The sequence below is a fragment of the Ranitomeya imitator genome, chromosome 3 (assembly GCF_032444005.1).
Source record: "Ranitomeya imitator isolate aRanImi1 chromosome 3, aRanImi1.pri, whole genome shotgun sequence".
NCBI classification, from domain to species: domain Eukaryota; kingdom Metazoa; phylum Chordata; class Amphibia; order Anura; family Dendrobatidae; genus Ranitomeya; species Ranitomeya imitator.
Genome location: NC_091284.1, coordinates 477,947,980 through 477,971,202, shown reverse-complemented (window position 1 = coordinate 477,971,202; position 23,223 = coordinate 477,947,980). Strand labels below are relative to the sequence as shown.

Genomic DNA, 23,223 nt, shown 5'->3' with positions numbered 1-23,223 from the left:
TCTTAATTCCAGTCAATTTTGCATTGAAAAGTCAAATGGCGCTCCTTCCCTTCCGAGCTCTATGCGCCCAAACAGTGGTTTACCCCCACATATGAGGTATCGGCGTACTCAGGACAAATTGTACAACAACTTTTAGGGTCCATTTTCTCCTGTTACCCTTGGTAAAATAAAACAAATTTGAGCTGAAGTACTTTTTGTGTGAAAAAAAGTTAAATGTTCATTTTTAATTAAACATTCCAAAAATTCCTGCGAAACACCTGAAGGGTTAATAAACTTCTTGAATGTGGTTTTGAGCACCTTGAGGGGTGCAGTTTTTAGAATGGTGTCACACTTGGGTATTTTCTTTCATATAGACCCCTAAAAATGACTTCAAATGAGATGTGGTCTCTAAAAAAAAAAATGGTGTTGTAAAAATGAGAAATTGCTCAACTTTTAACCCTTATAACTCCCTAACAAAAAAAAATGTTGGTTCCAAAATTGTGCTGATGTAGACATGTGGGAAATGTTACTTATTAAGTATTTTGTGTGACAGATCTCTGTGATTTAATTGCAGAAAAATTCAAAGTTGGAAAATTGCGAAATTTTCGCCAAATTTCCTTTTTCCCCCCACAAATAAACGCAGGTAATATCAAAGAAATTTTACCACTATCATGAAGTACAATATGTCACGAGAAAATAATGTCAGAATCATTGGGAAGCGTTCCAGAGTTATAACCTCATAAAGGGACAGTGGTCAGAATTGTAAAAATTGGCCTGGTCATTAACGTGCAAACCACCCTCGGGGCTTAAGGGTTGATGAAAGGGTTAATTTTTTTTCTATATTGATTGGCCGATTCTGAACCCAGCGATACCAAATATGTTTGATATATTTTTTCTATTGTTTTATTTTTAATGGGGCGAAAGGGGGTGATTTGAACTTTTTTTTTTTTTATTAATATTTTTAAAACCTTTTTTTTTTTTTTTTTTTTTTTTACTTTTTGCATACTTCAATAGTCTCCATGGGAAACTAGAAACTACAGTTGTCCGATTGGCTCTGCTACATACAGACGATGATCAGGTTGCCTGTATGCAGCAGAAATGCTCACTTGCTCTGAGTGCCGACCACCGGGCGGCGCTCATAGCAATCTGGCTGTGACAACCATAGAGGTCTGCTGGAGACCTCTGGTTGTCATGCCAACTCATCGGAGACCTGCGATTACATGACGGGGTCACCGATGGGCGGGATTTTCGATGCACTTGCTGGAAGCGCGAGTTAAATGCTGCTGTCAGAGATTGACAGCGGCATTTATCTAATTAACATCTGCGGGTGGTTCGCGATTCCCCCCTCAGCTGTTGCCGGCACATGTCAGCTGTGTATATCAGCTGCAATGTGCCTGGAAAGTTTTTGGCTCAGTGGGAGTCCAACATCGACGTACTATTACGCCCGATGTTGGAAAGAGGTTAGGGACTAAACAACTGATGACCGATCGATGAAATAGGTCAATAGATAAACCAAGGAAAGGAAAGAAAAAAAAAAAAAAAAGTAAGCGGCACAGCTCGACTTTCCAGAGATTAATAACTCGATGTGGAGAGTTTCCCAACAATAGTCCGGTCAGATGAAAGGCGGTGCTTGCGTGAAACAAAGTGTCCATATAAATAAAAAAGTAGAAAAAACGCAATAGCACTCACCAATCAGTGGCAATTCAAACGTCCTTTATTGGAGCATGTAGCAAAACATCTTCGCGGTTCAAGGGAGGGAGTGAGAGAGGGAGTGCGACAGGCAAGACGACGACGGCCGTTTTGCACTAATACCGAGCGCTTCCACGGGTCAATAGATAAGAGTGAGGGTATGTGCACACGTCAGGATTTCTTGCAGAAATTTTCCTGACAAAAACCGGACATTTCTGCCAGAAATCCGCATGCGATTTTACCGCGTTTTTGACGCGTTTTTGGTGCGTTTTTTCCCAAATGCATAGAATTGCGGGAAAAACGCAGAAAATCCGCAAAAAATAATGAACATGCTCTTTTTTACCGCGATGCGTTTTTTTCGCGGAAAAAAACGCATCTATGTGCACATAACATGCAGAATGCATTCTAAATGATAGAATACATAATGTATGCGTTTTTAATGAGTTTTTATAGCGTTTTTACCGCGAAAAACCGCGAAAAAACCTGAACGTGTGCACATGGCCTAACTGTTTTTATTCCATAAATCAGTAGCACACATGAAAATAAGAAACTTTGTAATGTATCATATTAGAGAGATCCACTGCTTTTTATGCCAGGACTGATCAGTCATTCTTATAATTTTAAATTTGTGGACAAAATCTGTCTTCAGTGAATACAAATGTTCTCATTACTGAGCTAGGAGAGTTAGCAGTTAGTGGTCATAAAGCTCTTTGGAGAATTGTAAGTGTCGTTTCAGGAGAATTGTAGTAGAATATCTGTGCCTGCCTCTCCATAGCATTTTAAAAGCACTCTTATCTCCGTAATGGGAAAATCTGTCCTCACTGAATATAGATCTTACCTGTGAATTGAGAGTGAATGTTCATCCAGGAGGAGAAAGAAGCAGGTTTTTCTGATGAGATATATTGCAAAGTTGATTATTCTCATGTGTACTATTGATTTATGAAATCTTCCACTCATTTGTTATCTTTGATATCTCTGCCCATTGTTGAGATGTTATAAAAGCAAATTAGATATGGACCCCACTTTGTAATGCGGGGTCTCTTTATATTCAGAATTATGATATAACCAGCACAGAAAAACTCTCTATTAATTCATAACTTTTATTGTTTCTATAATAAAATGCTAAAGGACAACCAACAATTAGGAGTACACCCATGTCACTTACATAATGACCATAGTTACTTAGGGCCTTAAATATACATAAGACTGGCTAATGAAGAGTGTCGGTGCATATAAATTGTTCAGCCATTTAAGCCAAGAGACATCCAGTTCTGTAAGATTCCAGGGATAACCGGATCCCTTTTCACCTTAGTCTACCTTGTTGTGCCTCATGTGTTTCCTCAGTCCCGAACAAGGGCAGTACCCAAATATGGCTCTGATAGTCACCCCAAAAGGGAGGTGAAAATTGGATCCGGCTATCCCTGGAATCTTACAGAGCAGGTTGTCCCTTGCCTCCAATGGGTGAGATAATTGGTGATTGTCACTCGTTCTTTAGTATTTTATTAATGATTGAATAGAGTTTTTCTATGCTGGTCATATGTGTTATAAAAGCGTTATCGCTAGGACATGTCTGAAGTTTTCTGCAGCGATCTGGTAGACCACAGTCTGAATGTCTAGCTCACTGCTCAGTAACAAATTATGCAGTGTCAATGGCAACAGCCTGTAATGCTTCTGAGAACAAAAAGATAAAAAAACAAACAACAAAAACATGATGGAACTAACTACTTTTTGGAGGTCCTTGCTGTTTGTAGGGCATTTTTTTCCGAGCTCTTAATGTGTGCCTAAATAGGTAAGTGCCAAGGAAGGGACCTCCGAAAAGTTAGATGCTTGCATTATCAATAAATGTGTTCCATTTCTCCACATCTACAATAATCAATTTTTTATCTTCTAGGCAAAGTAGCAATATTAAAGGAAGATCTGCAAAAATATAACAGAGAAACCTGGTTTCAAGTCCAGCATGTGGATGCAAATTCCGAAGTACAGGTTAGCATACAACATTGTCACACACTTTATTTTATTATGTCCTGGCAAGTTGGTGGAAGGTGAGACATACCTATGGTGGATGGCATCTGGTGCCCGTAGAGAATAACTATGTACCAGGCCATTGCTTTTTTGTTTACTTGATGCCTCGATGTAAGGGTACCGTCACACAGTGGCATTTTGATTACTACGACGGCACGATTCGTGACGTTCCAACGATATAGTTACGATCTCGCAGTGTCTGACACGCTCCTGCAATCAGGGACCCCACTGAGAATCGTAGCAGATCGTTTGAAACTTTCTTTGATCGTCTAGTGTCCCGCTGTGGCGGCATGATCGCATGGTGTAACAAAGGTGTGCACGATATTGTATACGATGTGCGCATAGTAACCAACGGCTTCTACATCGCACATACGTCATGAAATTATCGCTCCAGCGTCGTACATTGCAAAGTGTGACAGCAGTTTACGACGCTTGAGCGATGTTGTTATGATGCTGGAGCGTCACGGATCGTGCCGTCGTAGCGATCAAAATGCGACTGTGTGACGGTACCCTTAGGAATGGTGTAGGCTACTGCAGTATTTAACGAGGTTTTCTACTTGAAAGTATCTTCATCTTATAGATTAGCGCTGGCAAAAACAATCATGGAATCAATATTACTTGCCGTACCCTGCCCTAGTGCAGTGTCTTCGACCGCTTCCATTGATTCTTCACAGTCTACAGTGGTGATGTCAAAAAAAGAACGCCCGTGACTGCTGCAGCCAATCACTGGGCTCAATAGCTCCACTAACACAGCGATTGATTGTAGCGGTTGAGTGCACTGTAGTCGTGATGTCACCAATGCAGCATGTAAACAATCACTGGACGCGGCAGTGGAGAGCCGGCTGTGAAGTAGAAGAATGGGTGTAATACTAGTATAACTGTTTTTTACCTAATGCAAACTTTATGGTCAGAGGAAGCATGAAGGTAGAAAAACCCATTAATACAACAAAATGAAGGTACAGGAAAAAAGTAAAAAATGAAGTTATGCCAGGCTGTAGAGGTATTAATGTACATTCTTTTGGCCATTATCGGGTAAATGGGAGCCTATAGGAGCTCTTCCTAGCGCATATGGCAACAACGCAATTCTTGTTCACAAAATATAGACTGGTTTTGTTAGCATATGTCTTCCTTGGTATCTAATCATACCAGAGGTATAAGAATTGCAATTTCAGTTCCCTAACATATTGATGATTGCGTTGTTAAACTAGTTGTATATTCTAGGGCAAATGGTGCCTAGTGTTATTGGCTCTGTTTCCCCATATACCTATTAAAGTGGACCTGTCACAAGGACAAAAGTGGTCAGATTTCCTCTTATTTTATTCCTGTTGCTCCCCATAGTATTTCCTTTTATTTTTAAGATCTGTCATATTGTTCCAGTGATATTGACGTTTTATTTAGTACTAATAGTTAAGGTCTTTACCAAGGCGGCGTGGCTCTGGGGTCATATCTTTAGTCTGTTCTGCATTATTACCTTGTGAGCCAAAACGAAGCACTAAATAAAATTCTCTGGAACCCTACAGTAGATGTAAAAAAAAAAAAGTAAAAAATGGCATACTCAGAGGAGTAGCGGGAATAAAATAAAAGCAAAATCTGTCCACTTTTGACCTGGAGACTGGTCCCCTTTTAATTCAATCTCAATTTAATACAACGCTTTACACAATAGATATATGACCCATTTGTGAAATGCGATTGCTCTGTAAGCGGTTGTTAATGTGCTGTGCTTCACTTACATCACCCTAAGGCACCTCCATAATATGACCTTGGTTGGAAAACATCAAATTTGCCCTGCGCGGTGCACTGAAATAACCATATCACAGATTGTGTGATGCCAAAATGTAATTTCAGTCTTTTAGAAAGCCATGTTCTTCTTTGTAATGTTCTATGTGTATAAATAGTAGGACATCCAGGCAGAGACATTAATCTACTACAGACCATAATTGTGTGGTGATTGGGTTAGTGTACAAGCGCGGGATGAGAAAGCTTTGATATTGCAGATGGTTCTGACCATACACCGAGCTGGAAGCTTTTCTTTCTATATTTATACTTAAACATAGTGGATTACAGTACTGGGTGGTGCTCCTTATTCAGCTGTTACTCATTTTGGCGGCTGTCTGGCCATCATGGGTAATGTATTATAACAACACTGTGGGTAATTAGTCATCAGTAGATGCACATTTTTGTTCCAATCAACTATGTAAATAGCAAAGTGAATTTTTCTTTATATATATTATTTCAAAATGCTTTCCTGATTACAAAAAATATTTAGAATTGAGAGTCCTCAGTGGTTGATACCTTTTAATGGCTAACTGAAAAGATGGTAACAAATTGCAAGCTTTCGAGACTACTCAGGTCTCTTCATCAGGCAAAGACTAAAGAAATTCTGGAGAATCACATATTTATGCACAACATGGCATAGAAAAAAAACCACGGATAAATATTTTTCTATCTACTGGCTAACACGGTACCAAGATATATATCTTTCCTGTATCAAATTGCTGATTACGGTACTTTTATAATTTTGTAAATGGGCTGGGACTTCAATTTTCTGATAGTGCTCCAGATACCCTGATCTTTTGAGTCTTTTGTCAGAAAAGTGCCATCCAAATGTTTCTTGTTGTTTTCTTCTTGCTTCTTCTGTTATGGGTGGCTCAGTGGTTAGCATTGTACTTTTGCAGCACTGGGGTACCGGGTTCAAGTTCCTGCAATGACAGCATCTGCAAGGAGGTTGTATGTTCTTCCTGTGTTTGCGCGGGTTTTCTGATGGTACTCTGGATTCCTCCCACACTCCAAGTGGGATAGTGATGACAATACTTTAAAGCGCTCTGGAATATGATTAAGCATAATAATTATTGTACAGTCAAAATTAGAAAAAAAATTGCTCAACCTGCCACATTAAAACAGATGTTGCCCTTGGTTTTGCAGCGATGTCATTGGCTGAGCCACCGTGGCATCTACATCCAGGATGCAACCTGCCAAAGATGCGTGGCATAATTTCTCTAATGAGAAAAGTGGTGCCATGTAAAAGGCAAATAGTAAATTTTAGTACCATACCACGTCATGAGGTGAGTAAGGCCGGTGATATCATAGCTAAAGTAGACCTGACCTCACCAGCCACCTGGCTGGTGTTCTAGCGTCGTTAATTTACAGATTGGTTGGTGTGCATACACCGACCAATCTGGAAGGGAACGAAGCTAGATTACACCTTTTGAAGGGATTGTCCACTATTTGGTCAACTTGTTCTTAAATTAAAAAACAAAAACAATAAAAAACAAAACACCTTATACTTGACCCCTCCACTGGCTCTGTCTAGCAGTCTTCGTTTTGAGTCTGCAAGTGCTCACGTGACATTGTTGTGGCTTTGTGAGTGATGGACCCCAGCATTGTCCACTAGCATAAGAAGTAGTAAGTAGTGGACATCCCCTTTAGGATCCAGAGTAATCTTATTGAAGTCTGGATTATCAGACTGTGTTTAGGAGTATATTAAATTACAACGTTTACTTTATTTTTTATAATATAGGCCTATATACACCTTAAGATGCAAGAAAAAAAAATTACCGTATATATTTTTCTGTCCAGTTCCCATTAGTGTCTGAAAGTTAGTGTCTGAAAGTGTTAAAACCAGTGTTGTGTATTGGTGTGCATGTCATATGGTTCCCATCTTTGCACAGAGAATTGGTCTAGGATCATAGAAAAATGACCCCTCAATAACCTCTTATTTATGAAGGTTTTTCACAGCGAGGCATTGGTTGTTGTGTTTGTGGGAACTCCGTTCCTTCCTGTGTTCCCTTCTCTTTAATGTTGCAGCCAATATTGATAAGAGCTGAGTAATGGAGGCCACGTGGTGTCTGCTCTCGGCTTCAGACGTTCAGTTACAGAATTGCCGTTAGAGCATGGCCGTTTGCCAGCTTTCACTTCATAATTGAGTCTTTTTTTCCAACCCTATATTTGTTGCCAGAGTGAACTTAAATTAAGAAAAAAAATGCTTTCCAGTAGATACGTTCTCTTTTGTGAAACATGAATTTGGAATGTAAAAGGGCATTTCCTTTGCTTTAGCACAGTCAGAAAAATAAACCTTTTCAACTGTAGTCATGACCAGCCCCAGGGTGAATCCCAATTTTAGGGGGATTTGGGCAGAACGCTTGGACACGTTGCAAAAAAGCAGCGTGAACAGGACCTACCACCATCTGGAACCTTTGGTGTTGCCTCAACATCATAGTTCTGCAGCGGACTGCTCCTCGTCTTCCTGCTTACCAGTACGGTAGGCGTGAGTATATTACACCTGATTGACAGTTTGTTGCAGCGATAACTAGTTATGCATGCTTCCATGCTGCAGACCGAGGTAGGTTTACCTTTGCTGCATTGTAGGAGTATTGGATCCAGCTTCAAATTAGTGTTACAAGCGCTATAGCAAAGAGCTTGTAAGCACTGCACTGCATTCCTTGCCTAGGAGACCAGCCACCACTGGTAGCCCACAGTGGTAGCATGTAACCTAGCAACAATCTATAAATTAAGAATTCAAAAATCTTTCTGTTCTTGAGAGTGGAAAGGATTTTTTAAGTAAATTACAAAGTTGCTGGTTTTTACAAGCACTTTACAATTTTACCCATCTATGAGGTGGCAGTTCACACAGCTAGAATATGTGGTAAAATGTGCAAAACATAAAAAGAATATCCTATATCCGCCTTAAACTGGAGAGCACTGGAGTAATAATATATCTAATTTATTAAGATTTGAAGTTATACTTGTAATTTGCACTATAATTGACTCCAATTTCCGGCATAGGCAATGTTAAATTTATCGATTTGCAACAGTCTGCTTTCCCTACTACCCCCTACCCCCCTACTAAACCCTGCAACTTTTTATAGACACTTTTTAAAAGGTGCAAAATGAAGTGTAAAAAATGGTGCAAATGTGTGGCATTTATTAAATTCCCTCCTTCGCGTTCTAATAATGTCATTTGAGGTGTGTATCTAGAAGCGATTTTGCTCAAATATCTGCTGATTTGCTTTCAGTGTTTACTAGACGCCTACAGCGGAGTTGACCCTCGCGTCATCCTGTGCCCATCTAGGTAAATGCAGAGAAAGAGTGCCGGCATCATGTTAGTGCCTTTATCGTTGTCCTTGATCAGTAATGGATTCTCTAATCAAGTAGAGAGAAATGAATTGATGTTGACTGGTGCGGTTCGGCTCCAGGTAGTACTTGACACGGTGAAGAATGCTGTTTACACAGGAACTGAATTAAGCTTTAAGCACATTACCATGTACAAGGTGCACTTCAGCCTATAAGTGAATTTAATCAGGTGCCGTGCTTCTATAACTGGATTGTCTCTCTCGTAAAAGACTTCCAGCATATGTTCATGAATTTCCTTAACTGGCTGCAAGATCATGATTACGGTAGTAAGGTAAGCTGGCAATTGGAGAATTATTTTTGGCTCTTTAGTAATATTTCCCGGTCATACTTGTGAACCAGTGGCAAATAATGATAAATAATATGATTTCCATCTACCCAAACTTGTAGGTTATTCAGGAGAGATGAGTGGTTTGCTGTAATTAGTTTCGAGCAGATTCGCTAGATTTAGCCTGCAGGTTCAATTGGGCCTGAATAAAATCAGTCCGAAAGAGCCCCGCAAAAAAAATGTTTATTTTACTCCGAGGTGTCTCCAGACCGCAAAGGATAAGGATCAAAGGGGAATGGAAGAGTTAAAAAATGATAGTTATATACTCTCCTGTCCTCATTCTATGCTGCTGCTCCATGTTCCTCTGCTCCGGTCTTCAGATCGTCTGGCACTGAGGCCTGTGATTGACTGCCAAACTAATTATGCGTTATAATTGTTTTTAGAATTTCTTGCTTGCCTTTTTTTGTTAAACTATTTACTTTTATTTGGTGATCCCTGGCATTCTTACTACTTTTCCGCTTACACTTCTCATGCATCCTCTTTGTATGTGACTTGTAGATCCTGTATTATTGTGAGATGGTGCCCTCTTTTTTGTTTTGTGGTCAAAATCTAGAATAGAATAAAACTAATCTAAATAATAATGGTATCTCTGAAAACATCATCTTGTCCCACAGAAAACAAGCCACATACATCTGTCAGCAGAAAAATAAAAAAACGTTATAGCTCTCAGAATAAAGTGATGCAAAAATAATTATTTTTTCTATAAAATAGTTTTTGTGTAAAAGCGCAAAAGCATAAAAAAACAAATTAAATGTGGTATCGCTGTATTTGTACTGACCCAAAGAATAAAGCTACCTTATCAAATTTACCACACGTGGAACGGCATACAAAAAACCCATAAAAACAATTCCTGAATTGTTGGTTTTTGTTCATTCTGCCTCTCAAAAATCGGAATAGAAAGCGATAAAAAAAATGGCATGTGCCCAAAAATGGTACCAATAAAACGTCAACTCGTCCAGCAAAAAAACAAGCCATCACGAGACGCTGGCAGCCAAAATATGGAAAAATTATAGCTATCAAAGTATGGTGATGTAAAAACTAGTTTTTGCAATAAAAAAATGAAAACACAATTACCCTTAAATCCTTATGATAACATAGATAAAATATCACAATTTATTTAAATCCAATTAAAACCATACCACAACTACAACCAGATAACCACATAGAACACACAACCGTGCACAGTGTGTGACAGTAGCCAAACATAAAAAAAACTATAAATCTGTTATTGTTGTAATCGCACCAACCCGTAGAATAGTCACCTGATCACTCATTCCACACAAGCAAGAGCGTAAAAAATAAATTAACCCAATTCTTCACCTGCTGTTGATTTTTTTTTTTCCTTTTTTTAAATTCCGCCTCCCAAAGATCGCAGTAAGGCTCAGCTCACATTTATCTTGCGCTTTACGCTGAGCGCTTACGCCGGGATTTCCGTGTAAATCATTGAAGAATGTGTTTCAGAACAAATCTCCAGCAGAAGATTTCGTATAATGAGACAGATGGGGGCACTGTAGAGACTGTGTGGCTGCCTATGACCTGGCGGTGTCAGTCTTTTTAGACGTGCATAAAAGTGCAGTTGGCCCCAGTTTTGTGCACCTCAGAAAAGTACATTGCTGACCTGAGGTCAGACAGAGTACAAAGTAACTCTATCACATTATAGTGAATGCGTCCCTCTGGGATCTCATCTGAATCACCTCACTCAGATATTTAGATGTAAACCCCGATGTAAGTGCTCAGTGTAGAGCACCGGATAAATGTGATCCCAAATGTTATGTAAAATTTTCCTACAAAAACTTCCACTCAATCCACAAAAAAAACATTTCCCTGTCAGTCATCTGTTAACTGAAATATAGGGGCTTCCATGTTACTAGTAGTACAAAGGCTGTGGAAAAGTGCTATAGCTCCTTGTCCCCCCCCAAAAGAAATTCAGTAAATTCTGCACTCCGAAATCCAAATGCCCCCCTCCCTTCAGAGCACCACAGTGTGCCTAAATCACATTTAGGCTATGTGCCCACATTGCAGAATAGAAGCAGATTTTTCCTCATCAAAACTGCACACCCTTGCCTAGGAAAACGCATGCGGATTTTGATGCTTTTTTCATGCGTTTTGGACGCGTTTTTATGCGTTTTTTGAGCACAAATAAAGTTGGGACAAAAAAAAGGCTCCTATGAGGCGATCATACCAGCCATCATCCAGGAAGATGGGAATGATCTGGGATTCTCGTCCTCCTGGATTATGGGATGGCATGATGAGATGCCCATGATGTCACTTCCTATTTGCTTCAGTTTTGATTTACAAAACCGCAGCAAATGCGCTTGAAATCTGCAAACATATTTTAATATTTGCGGATTTCAAGCGTTCCAATACAAATCTATGGCAGCGGAAACACCGCGATTCCGCAAAGTAATGAACATGCTGCGTATTTTACCGCAATGCGATTCTGCTGCGGAAAAATATGCAGCAAGGGCACAGCAATTGCAGAATGCAATTAAAATTAATGGGATGTGTTTTGTTAGCATTTTTTAATCGTTTCCACAACAGAAAAAACGTGGCGGAAATGCTTAAAAAATGCAACGCAGGCACATAGCCTTAGTGTCCACATGTTTTGCATTTCTGTAGCAATGACAGCCCACCTAATTTACAGGTGCATTTTTCCAGAAACTTGAGCTGGGCACTACCATGTACGGGTAACTGCAACGTACTGGGGACTACAACGTACGGGCACCACAATGGCAATTTGCAGTTTTCACTCCGCAACATCCACTGCTGTTCTTTCCTGGTAAACACCCATGGTATCAAAATCGTCACTATACCTGTAGATAAATTCCCAAAGAAGTATCATTTCCAACATGGGGTCACTTGAGGGGGGATTCTCATCTATTCTAGCAAAATCTGCCCTCCAAGATCAAAATAGCTCTCCGTTCCTCCTTAGGCTATGTGCACACGTTGCGGATTCTCTGCGGATCCGCAGCGTTTTTTGAGGTGCAGAAACGCTGCAGATCCGCAATTGATTTACAGTACAATGTAAATCAATGAGAAAAAAAAATGCTGTGCACACTTTGCGGAAAATCCGCTGCGGAAACGCTGCGGTTTAAAAGAAGTAGCATGTCACTTCTTTTTTGTGAATCTGCAGTGTTTTTGTACCCATTCCATTATAGAAAACCGCAGGGGTAAAAAACGCAGCAAATCTGCAAGAAAACCGCAGCAAAAACGCACACAAAAACGCTGCGGAACCGCACAAAAAATGCGACAAATCCGCAGGTGCGTTTTCTGCCAGGAGATGCAGAATCCGCACCAAAAATTCCTAAGCCTAATCCGCAACGTGTGCACATAGCCTCAGTCTCATGGTATGGCTAAGCAGTACTATACAGCCACATATGGGGGATTTCCAGTGTGAAAATGTAAAATCGGGGGCTAAAACAAAATATTCGTGGTAAAAATATAATAATTTTTTCTGCGCTGCCAAATGGTATAAAATCCTGTGACCCACCTGTGGTCTCAATATGATCACTGCACCCGTAGGTGAATTCATTTACAGGTGTAGTTTGTAAAATGGGGTCAGTTATGGGTGTGCTATTCTGGCACTTCAGGGGCTTTACCAATCTGACATGACACCCTCAAACCAGTCCAGCAAAATATGAACTCCAATATGGCGCTAATTCCCTTCTGAGCTTTGCACTGTGCCTCAAAAGTAGTTTTTGGGAACAAAGGAGATATTGGTGTACTCAGGAGAAATTGCGCAACAAATTTTGTGGTCCATTTTTTCCTGTTAACCTTGTGGCTTAAAGAACGTTTTTGTGGAAACAGATTAGAATTTTTTTATATTTTCATGGCTCTGCGTTATAAACTTCTGTAAAGCACTTGTGTTCAGTGTGCTCACCACACATCTAGAAGATCCTTGAGGGGTCTAGTTTCCAAAATGGGGTTACTTGTGAGTGGTTTCCACTGTTTAGGCAAGTCAGGGGCTCTCTAAATGCGGCAACTGCAGAACATTCCATCAAAATCTGCTTTCCAAAATGTCGCTCCATCCTTCCTGAGCCCTGCCGTGCGCCCAAACAATAGTTACCCCCCACATATGGGGTATCCGTGTACTTGCATAATAAATTTTGGGGTCCATTTTTTCCTGTTACCCCTTTGAAAATAATAAATTTGGAGCTAAAAACATATTTGTGAGTTTTTTTTATTTATTATTTTTGTACTTTTACCACTCACTGTTATAAACTTCTATGAAGCACCTGGGGGTTGTACTCACCACACATCTAGATAAGTTTCCTGAGGGGTCTAGTTTCTAAAATGGAGTCACTTGTGGGTTTTTTCACTGCTTATGCACATCAGGGGCTCTCCAAACACGACATGGTGTCTGCTAATGACTCCACCAAATAGTGCATTCTAAAAGTCAAATGCCGCTCCTTCCTTTCTGAGCCCTGCCGTGTGCCAAAACAGTAGTTTTCCCCACACATATGGGCAATCCGCGTACTAAGGGGAAATTGCATAACAAATTTTAGGGTCAATTTTTTCCCTGTTAAACTTGTGAAAAAAAAATTGGGGTCTAAAGTAAAATTTTAGTGAAATAAAGTTAAATTTACATTTTTTTTCCCTCCACATTCCATTAATTTCTCTGAAGCACCTGCAAGGGTTAATATAATAAACTTCTTGTGGTTTTGAACACCTTGAGGGGTGCAATTTTTAGAATGGTGTCACTTTTGGGTATTTTCTGTCATATAGGCCCCTCAAAGTCACTTCAAATGTGATGTGGTCTCTAAAAAGAAATGGTTTTGTAAATTTTGTTGTAAAAATGAGAAATCGTTGGTCAAGTCTTAACTTTTAGGCTATGTGCACACATTCAGGATTTCTCGCAGAAAATTCCTGAGAATTCCGGACATTTTCTGCAAGAAATCCGCAAGAAAACCGCATGCGTTTTTGCCGCGGTTTTGACGCGTTTTTGCTGCGGTTTTGACGCGTTTTTGCCGCGTTTTTTTCCGGACACTTCCCAATGCATTTTGGAGTGGGAAATCCGCAAAAAAAAGGAAAATTAATGAACATGCTGCGTTTTTTGCCGCGATGCGTTTTTTTCGCGGAAAAAAACGCATCATGAGCACAAAACATGCGGAATTCATTCTAAATGATGGGATGCTAATTGTATGCGTTTTTTTTGCGGTTTTATAGCGTTTTTATTGGGAAAAACTGCGAAAAAACCGTGAAAAAACCGCAACGTGTGCACGCAGCCTTAAACTTCCTGACAAAAAGAATTGTTTTAAAAAATTGTGCTGATGTAAAGTAGACATGTGGGAAATATTATTTATTAACGATTTTGTGACCTAACTCTCTGATTGTAAAGGCATAAAAATTGTGTTCAAAAATTGCAACATTTTCCAAATTTTTTGCCAAATTTCTGATATTTTCATAAATAAATGTAAGTCATGTCGAACAAATTTTACCACTATTAGAAGTACAATGTGTTACGAGGAAACATTTTCAGAATTAGTGGGATCCACTGAAGCATTCCAGAGTTGTAAACACAAAGTGACACTGGTCAGAATTGTAAAAATTGGCCTGGTCAGGAAGAAGAATACAGGTTTCGGGGTGAAAGGGTTAAAGTGGTTTTCCCACAAACAAAAGTTAATTTTAATCAATAGATCTTGGAATAATAATAATAAGTTCTACAATTGGATATGTTGATCTTATAAATGACCCCCTGTTGTGTACTGTGTAATGGCTGTGTCTGACCATGAAGGAACATGGTCTGATCACACTACATCTCTCCTGGCCAGGGGAGGAAGCAAAAGAGTATACAGACAGGACAGCAGGGGAGGAAGCAAAAAAATGTACAGACAGGACAGCAGGGGAGGGAGCAAAAGAGTATACAGACAGGACAGCAGGGGAGGAATCAAGAGTGTACAGAAAGGACAGCAGGGGAGGAAGCAAAAGAGTATACAGACAGGACAGCAAAGGAGGAATCAAAAGAGTGTACAGACAGGACAGCAGGGGATCACAGCTGATTCTTTCTTTGAGGCAAAACATTGTTTTTGTGAAGTAAAACATTTCACTGCCTGTTTTTAAAGAATCAGCTATGACCTCCTGCTGTAATATCTGTGTACTTTGTTGCTTCCTCCCCTGCCCTGAACATGTGGTATGATCAGATCATGTTCCTGCACGATGATTAAAATGAACTATTGTTTGCGGAAAAACCCTTTGTGCCTAGTACTAAAACCCTGTGAGTATTTGGCCTAACACGGTCTGTGATAGCTTTCATGTATGAGGCTTACATGTTACTCCATTTAGCTGAAAAATAAAAATTTGAAAAAAAGAGGCAAAATAAGCTGACATACAAATCTGCAAAACTCTTCTTAAATTAAAAAACGGAAATGACAAAAAAATGTTAATGTTTCAACCTATAGGTTTTCTTATGTTTCTCGAAGGCCTGGACATCGATGGTGCACATTAAGACTTGGCTGACCCCTAGAATGTGAACATTTTCAATTATCCAAATTCTCCTTTCACCCAGTACCGAGCTGTGGGCTCCAGGACCACATGTCAACTTAGGCCACTTTCACACTAGCGTCGTACTCGGCCAGTCGCAGTCTGTCGGGCCGACGTACCGACGCATACTGTGGAAGCGTCGCACAACGGGGGCAGCGGATGCATTTTTCCAACGCATCCGCTGCCCCATTGTGAGTTGCGAGGAGGTGGGGGCGGAGTTCCGACCGCGCATGGCAGACACGACGCTCAAAAAAACGTTGCAAGCAACATTTTTTGGTCGGATGGTCCGCCACAACACGACGCAACCGTCGCACGACGGTTGTGACGTGTGGCAATGCGTCGCTAATGTTAGTTTATGGGGAAAAAACGCATCCTGCAGACAACTTTGCAGGATGTGTTTTTTCCCCAAAACGACGCATTGCAACGTATCCCAAACGACGCAAGTGTGAAAGTAGTCTTACTTAGAAAATTTCATGTCTATAACTGGACAGTGACTGAATGAGGGGCAAGAGTATTAAATAGTTCATTTTTTTGCATCCTGCCTCCCACTATAGGGGAAAAGGGATGTCCACTTTAAATAACATATGGCCCCTGCCCATATTTTGACACTTATTGAAACCACGCTTGGGTGTCAAGAACGACACACTCTACTCACTCTTGGTTCTGCTTCCTGCTATATCCCCATGGCACAGCATGCAATATAACTTCCAAGTTTTTATGATCCTTTGTAGAAAATGAACAGTACCGTTTTCAGTCTTATACCTTAATATTACATTTTCCCCTTCATGTCTTATACAGAGCTCCAACTTTCCTATTTTACATGGCAAGTTATTACAGATAAAAAGCTTCTAAAAACAGTTCACCAAAGGCTGGTTGCTTTATTCATATCCCTTTCAGCTACTGAAATTATGTCTTCACTAAGCGCGATAGCGCCACCCAGTGGTAGTAAGCAACTGGAATTCTGTAGCAGAAGGGAGTCAAGCGATGGTTTGGAGCATGCTATAAAACATGAGCTTTGATCTCTGTGCAGTAACTTCTAAAATTCTGTGCTGCTAAATTTAATATATTTGGCAGATATTACAATTACACTGTGCATATTTCCACAGCACAACATGGATTTTAGTTTGCCATATAATAAATATAGGAAAATGTAGATTATTTTTTTTGTTTCCAGCAAGAATAGTGCTTAGTTTTCTCTTTCATGTAAATCTTTCAAGTTACACCCTTCATTTGTGAAATCACATCCTTGGTAGTCACTGCCTTCACAGACCATGTATTGTCTGCTTGACTAGCGGGCTAAATTTAGTAGTAAAGCAATTATTCCCTTCCCTGAATTTCTCTAAATACAGTTCTCTTTGGACAACCCCTTCTCAATCACCATATTCCCCCATGTAAAATATTAACAGCCTATACTCTCCTCCTGGTGCCATTCCAGAAAAGTCTGCACATGATCTCCCGGGGATTGCGTGACATTGATATGCCACATGAGCCCTGCAGCCAATCAAGTTGTCTTTTCACTTTCACTTCCTTCAAAGAAGAAAAAGGACACCCAGAAAACGTGAGAGCTGATGCTACTTGCAGTCTTTTTCCAAATGTCAGTTTTCCACAAAAATGTGTCATTTTTTTATATTTTTACACTAGTCCAAGCTTTGCCAAAATGGATGTAGCTGGGGCGGGATTGGGCATGTCGAAGCTAATCTGTTTTATTTATAAAAAAAATAACCCCACTTCAGAGGCATACATTTTGTCAGAATGCAATCCTTGTCTCACTGATGTAACATTTCTAGTGTAGATGCACGCTGGTTGTAAGTTGTACTTCTTATTGAAGTATTTTTTTAATGTCCCATTCCCCCCCTTCCCAGTTGTTCTTAATTTTCTATGTTTACCAGAATCAAGTAGTATGTTCTTCATAAAATTGTTGGAAAACTTCAATAAAGATACCGTACTTAATTGAAAAAAAGTGTTTTTTAAGCTAAATGTGTGTTGATGTATTACTCGCCAACCGCCGCCATCTCCGGGATCCAGTGCTGTTCTCCTCTTCTCAGTGACCTCATCACTCTTTATAATCCCCAAGTCACACTGCGTTCTGCCTGACCCGCAAGTGGCTCTTATAATGTAAGCCTATGGACCGTCAGAGCGTGGCTCCATAGACTTATATTGTAAAAGAGACTTCCGGATCACAAACACACAGCACGGAGTGAGCTGGCTAGTCTGAAGAGCGGTGCCATCACAGACAAGAGGAGCAGGACGGTGTTGGTCCCAGAGAAAGTGTCAGTAAGTGAGTGCATCAATACACACACACTACATGCATATTGAGAGATTGCGCTCACTGCATGTGTTGGGGGACACTCGCTTGGCAACGGGATAAATGCACACGGGCACTGTTTTTAACACAAAACAGTATATGCGGTTTATTAAAGAGTCATAAACCGTATCACGAACAGTTCATTGCATCACCACATCAGGACATAACATTAATTTTCACGTCATTAGTTTGCGGCAACTAAACACGCTGGTCCGTCTCTGACCAGTTGCCGTGGGTGACCGCACAGTTCATAGAACATCATAAGCACAACACTCTATTAAGGTACCTTACGGGAGCTCCTGCTCCACCTGCTGACTCCTTGTCAGTCCTATATTTCTGGGAAAGCTGCCTTACGGGGATCACCAACTTGCCTGGCAGGCACACCTTAGTCAGTCCAGATCCACTGAAGGATGGTAGTTTCCCCAACACAGACCGTCCAGGTCCACAGTCTCTCAGGTGCTTCCAGGAAGACTCCACGCACAGGAACTTCCAACATAGACCGTCCAGGACCACGGTCTCCCTGTGCACTATTCAGGACGTCCGTCCCCACCTGGAACTGTCCAACACACAGGCATGTGGCCTGTCCAGGTGCTATTCAGGACGTTCGTCCACCACCCCAGGCCACCAGGTCCAAAGCCCCACCATGTGCTATTCAGGGAGATGGCACTCCCAACACATAGGCTCTTTCAGGACCTTCAGCACGGACCATTCAGATCCATACTCAGAGACCATGTGACCAGACCTCAGTCACATTATATGGTTGTAACCACTCCCCTAGATGGGAGTGTGTGTGATGCTAGTTCCACCCGCCCATCTCATAACTAGCCCTGCCAGCATCCCTTCATACTTATACCAAAAACTATACCTGTGGGACTACAGGTCCCAGAACAACAACATTGCTTTAAGCTGACAGTGCAGAGTATCTTACCCTGCGACACACATACCGGCCATTCACAACAATGCCGGACTTTGTCTCACCATCATATTTATGCGTGTAACTGCCATGCACTCTCACGGCCTCAATACGCCTCCGTGCGTATCCTGGGAAGACCATGCAGCGCCCCCTACCTGTAACAGGGGTCACTGCATCACATATGTACACCGATTTATTAAAGAAAAATCTTCCTAGGAGTGCTTCTGTAATGAATTAGGCGCGTCTTCCTACAGTGATGCCTTCATTACGCCCAGTTCGCAGCTTGCCAGCCTTAAAAAATAAAAAAAATAAAATTGGGCGCCATGTTTACACTATCATAATATTTTACAGGATTTGACTCTGCCCTATTCTGTGGGACTTTTTTTAATAAAAAATTTCTATGTACATCAAGCAAGGCAAGGGAGTGTCCAAACACATTGGCAACGTGCATTATGTCTTTACCAGCTTGGTACTGTTGGCAGAAAGTGATCTCCTTCTGTTTACTCCTGAGGTTTTAAGGTATTCAGAGCCTGAGGGAATGAGTAATGCAATCTCACATGACTCTACTGAGGACGCCTGCTTATCCTCTTCTTTTACTGTACCCATCCATGTCTTGCCTTATCAGTGTATTATTTATCTGATTGCATAGTAGTTTGGTATAACCAGTGCATGCTACATTGTATCTCTTATATCAAAGGCACAACTAGAAGTGCCTGTACAATAATATACTCGTAATGAACTAATATATCCGCTCTTATTCATACAGGATTTATTTCCTGACCTTGTTTAAAACTGAACATGCCATTGGCACGGTGTCTTACTATTTCATCAACATCATGAACTTAAGACTGGCCTTGAGTCATCCTCTTATGTTAAGTTCTTGTAAAAATTTCTTCAACTGTTTCCTAGTTATCGCAGAGTATAAACCAATGGAACTATGACCCATACTGACCCAACTTCTGTTGGGGTTGCCACCAAGCTTTGTTTGAGGTCTCATTGGTAACTCTGGGCTTAGTTATGTAAAGACATGCCAATGGAAGATCATCAGTGACATATAGATTGTGCTCCCTACCTCTTGGTTGATTTTTTTTCACATATGTAATTTTTTTACTCTTTTGCTTGTATTTCAGGGAAAGGTTCACTTGGAGCTCAGGCTGAGTGAAGTTATTACTGACACTGGTGTTATCTGTCACAAGCTTGCAGTCCGGTAAGAGAAATCATTATCGTAGATTGGGATAGTGTAAGAAGTGCAGAAACGTATCTTCACCTAAATTTTAAATGACAATAGAATGGCTGTCCCAATTATTGGCTGTTCCTACAGTATTCAGGGGGACTTCAGGGTTCAAATTTGGAAATAAAAGGCTAAGCTTGTATATTTTATGTTATTTCATTTATATGCTTGGATATGTGTCTTTTTTTTTTTTTAAATCTAAGGTCCTCTTTAATTCTTCTGATTTTATGACCGTGCAGCAATTCTGTTTTTGGAGGGAAACCTATCGTATCACTAAACACCCTATCAATCTTCGAATGGACAGAGGATATTGAAGCACAATGCTGTGGTCTAACAGTCCTCAGCACCTGACACTTTCTATTCCCTAGTCGGTTTCTATGGTTTAACCACATTCCATCTTGAGGAATCTATAGGTTTGTCACCTGTCTTCACTTCTTCTATCAATCTCCCAAGCAAAACTATCCTTTGATGTTAAAGGAGAAATTCGACAACTGTTACATAAAAGGCCCTATATTGTACATGCAAGGAAAGGTTACATCCACTTCAGGGTCTACATCTTTACTTGCTTAGAGTTTGGCAGTTTAGATCTGTAGAATTGTCTTATTGCTTTTGAATCTTTGAAACTTTATAACTAAAATTCAGATTTATGGAGTTGATGTTTGCTGCCTTATTGTGCTCCTATTCAGATATGAATCTAAAACTGTTCTTGGGCGAAACTGATTTGAGCTCCTGTCTGCTTTACCTTCCTGAATCCAAGCAGAACCTTAGTGCCTCTCTGTCAAGCTTCACAGCCGGTGCTCATGATCCTTCCTGCTCCTCTTGTCTAATAAGTTGAGAAGGCTGAGGAGTAAGTATGCAGATGCATGGCACCAAGGCCAGCCATACTTGTTCTTCTGTTCATGCTATGCTAACTGGTTGACCACCTGCTCAGTTTTGCTGCTCCCAGATATAGAATCTACGGGGTAGGAAACAATGTAGTGGTATGCAAACAATACTAGCCCAGTCAAACCCAAGTCCAAACCCCAAAGTGAATTTAGATGATAAAACACTCCCATGAAGACCTCAAACCAGACCTCCTAAACTAATACAGATCGCAGTCCAGACCCCTAAAATGAATTCACACATCAGATCAAACCACCAACATAATGCAGACCCTGTGGTGCACCCCAGATTAATTGAAACTTCAGACCAGATTTCCTAAAATAATACAGATCTAAGACCAGAATCCAAAATAATTTCAGTCTACAGACCACTGAAGCCTTAACTCCTAGGTCCTCTTCAACTACTGCTCCACCATAGTACCGGAAGTGAAGATTCGTAAGACATTCTGCTAGTATTCATCCACTGAATGATTTGCATAATATAAATCAATTTCAATAGATAAAATAGATAACTGTCCATTTAAACCTAATAATAATAAAACCTCCACCCCGTGTGTTGCTACTAATATTTTCCATATATTAGGTCATAACACCCTAATAACTTATTCAGAGTTATTCTGTTCATGTTCTACTATCTTTCAAAACTGGCGTCACAAGGAGGAGATATCTGTGACATCTGTGTATACTGTAAATATTAATTCCAGTAAGTGATTCCCAGCATGCACAATCACAAAGATCACTTAAGAGAATCGCGTCTCCGTGCACCCTCTGACGTAAAGGGATATTACAGATTTTATTAATCTCCAATTTAGCCCAATGAAAGCGAATGACAAAAATGGGCTTTGTGTGATGGAGGTTTATTGATCTATATTTGGGCTGTGCTGTAATGTTGGCTGTAAATATAATAAATGATGTGCCTTTAGAAGTAGCCTACATTAGTGCAGCCTATGTAATTGTATTACTTGTTTGTACGCTCTTTGCACATTGTTATTTTATTGCATTTCAGCATGCGATCCTGCCATGTGTTGAATTGCTTTCCTCTTGTGAAGGCCAGAGTCTCTAAATCAGGGGTGGGGAACCTTTTTTCTGCCAAGGGCCATTAGGATATTTATACCATCCTTAAGGGCCGTACAAATTGCATGCTAACTCCGCCCACAATGTATGTCCTGACCCTGGCAATCGGTGTCAGGATGTAATATTTCATTGCACGAGCCTCAGAGCTCATTAGCGAACACTGCAGGCCAATTCACATAGATCAAGAAGAAATTAATATATCTGCCGGCCCAAGCATTGTGGTCCCCAGGAATGTGCCCAGGGGCCGGATAAAAGGTCATCAAGGGCCGTAACTGGCCTGCTGGCCTGATGTTCCCCATCCCTTCTCTAGATCTTACCAGTACTGTATCTGCTAAAACCGATGAAGCTGGAGCCATCCCCTGTACCTACATGGTGGGATATTATTCTGACACTTTGGTTGTCATGTTATTTAAAGCACCGCTCCTGCGTTTTTTGTTTTTTTATTTTAGCGCTGGAGTGGTGTCACTACTCTGTTCCCTTTCCCTTACCAGTCACCGTCTTCTAATATCGGTGCTGCTAAAAGTCCACTTCTGTAGCTTGTGATCTGCCAGATCGCTCCAGTGTTTGCTGGGGGGACTAGAGGTTACTTCTCAATGTAAAGGCCCCTTCACATTAAGCGACGCTGCAGCGATACCGACAACGATCCGGATCGCTGCAGCGTCGCTGTTTGGTCGCTGGAGAGCTGTCACACAGACAGCTCTCCAGCGACCAACGATCCCGAGGTCCCCGGGTACCCTGGTTACCAGCGTAAAAGTAAAAAAAAAAAAACACTACATACTTACCTACCGCTGTCTGTCCCCGGCGCTCTGCTTCTCTGCACTCCTCCTGTACTGGCTGTGAGCACAGCGGCCAGAAAGCAGAGCGGTGACGTCACCGCTCTGCTTTCCGGCTGACCGACGCTCACAGCCAGTACAGGAGGAGTGCAGAGCACAGCGCCGGGGACAGACAGCGTTAGGTAAGTATGTACTGTTTTTTTTTTTTTTTACTTTTACGCTGGTAACCAGGGTAAACATCGGGTTACTAAGCGTGGCCCTGCGCTTAGTAACCCGATGTTTACCCTGGTTACCAGTGAAGACATCGCTGGATCGGTGTCACACACGCCGATCCAGCGATGTCCACGGGAGATCCAGCGACGAAATAAAGTTCTGGACTTTGTTCAGCGACCAACGATCTCCCAGCAGGGGCCTGATCGTT

At 40.9% G+C, this 23,223-nt stretch overlaps 1 protein-coding gene across 1 annotated transcript in view; it reads left to right on the top strand.

Moving 5' to 3' along the window:
- RASA3 (RAS p21 protein activator 3) overlaps positions 1–23,223 on the top strand; it is a 278,927-nt gene that overhangs the window by 130,781 nt on the left and 124,923 nt on the right. The window contains exons 4-5 of the mRNA XM_069757531.1: positions 3,560–3,651; positions 19,974–20,050. Coding sequence (XP_069613632.1) covers positions 3,560–3,651; positions 19,974–20,050 — 169 coding nt within the window. The remainder of the gene's footprint in view (positions 1–3,559; positions 3,652–19,973; positions 20,051–23,223) is intronic.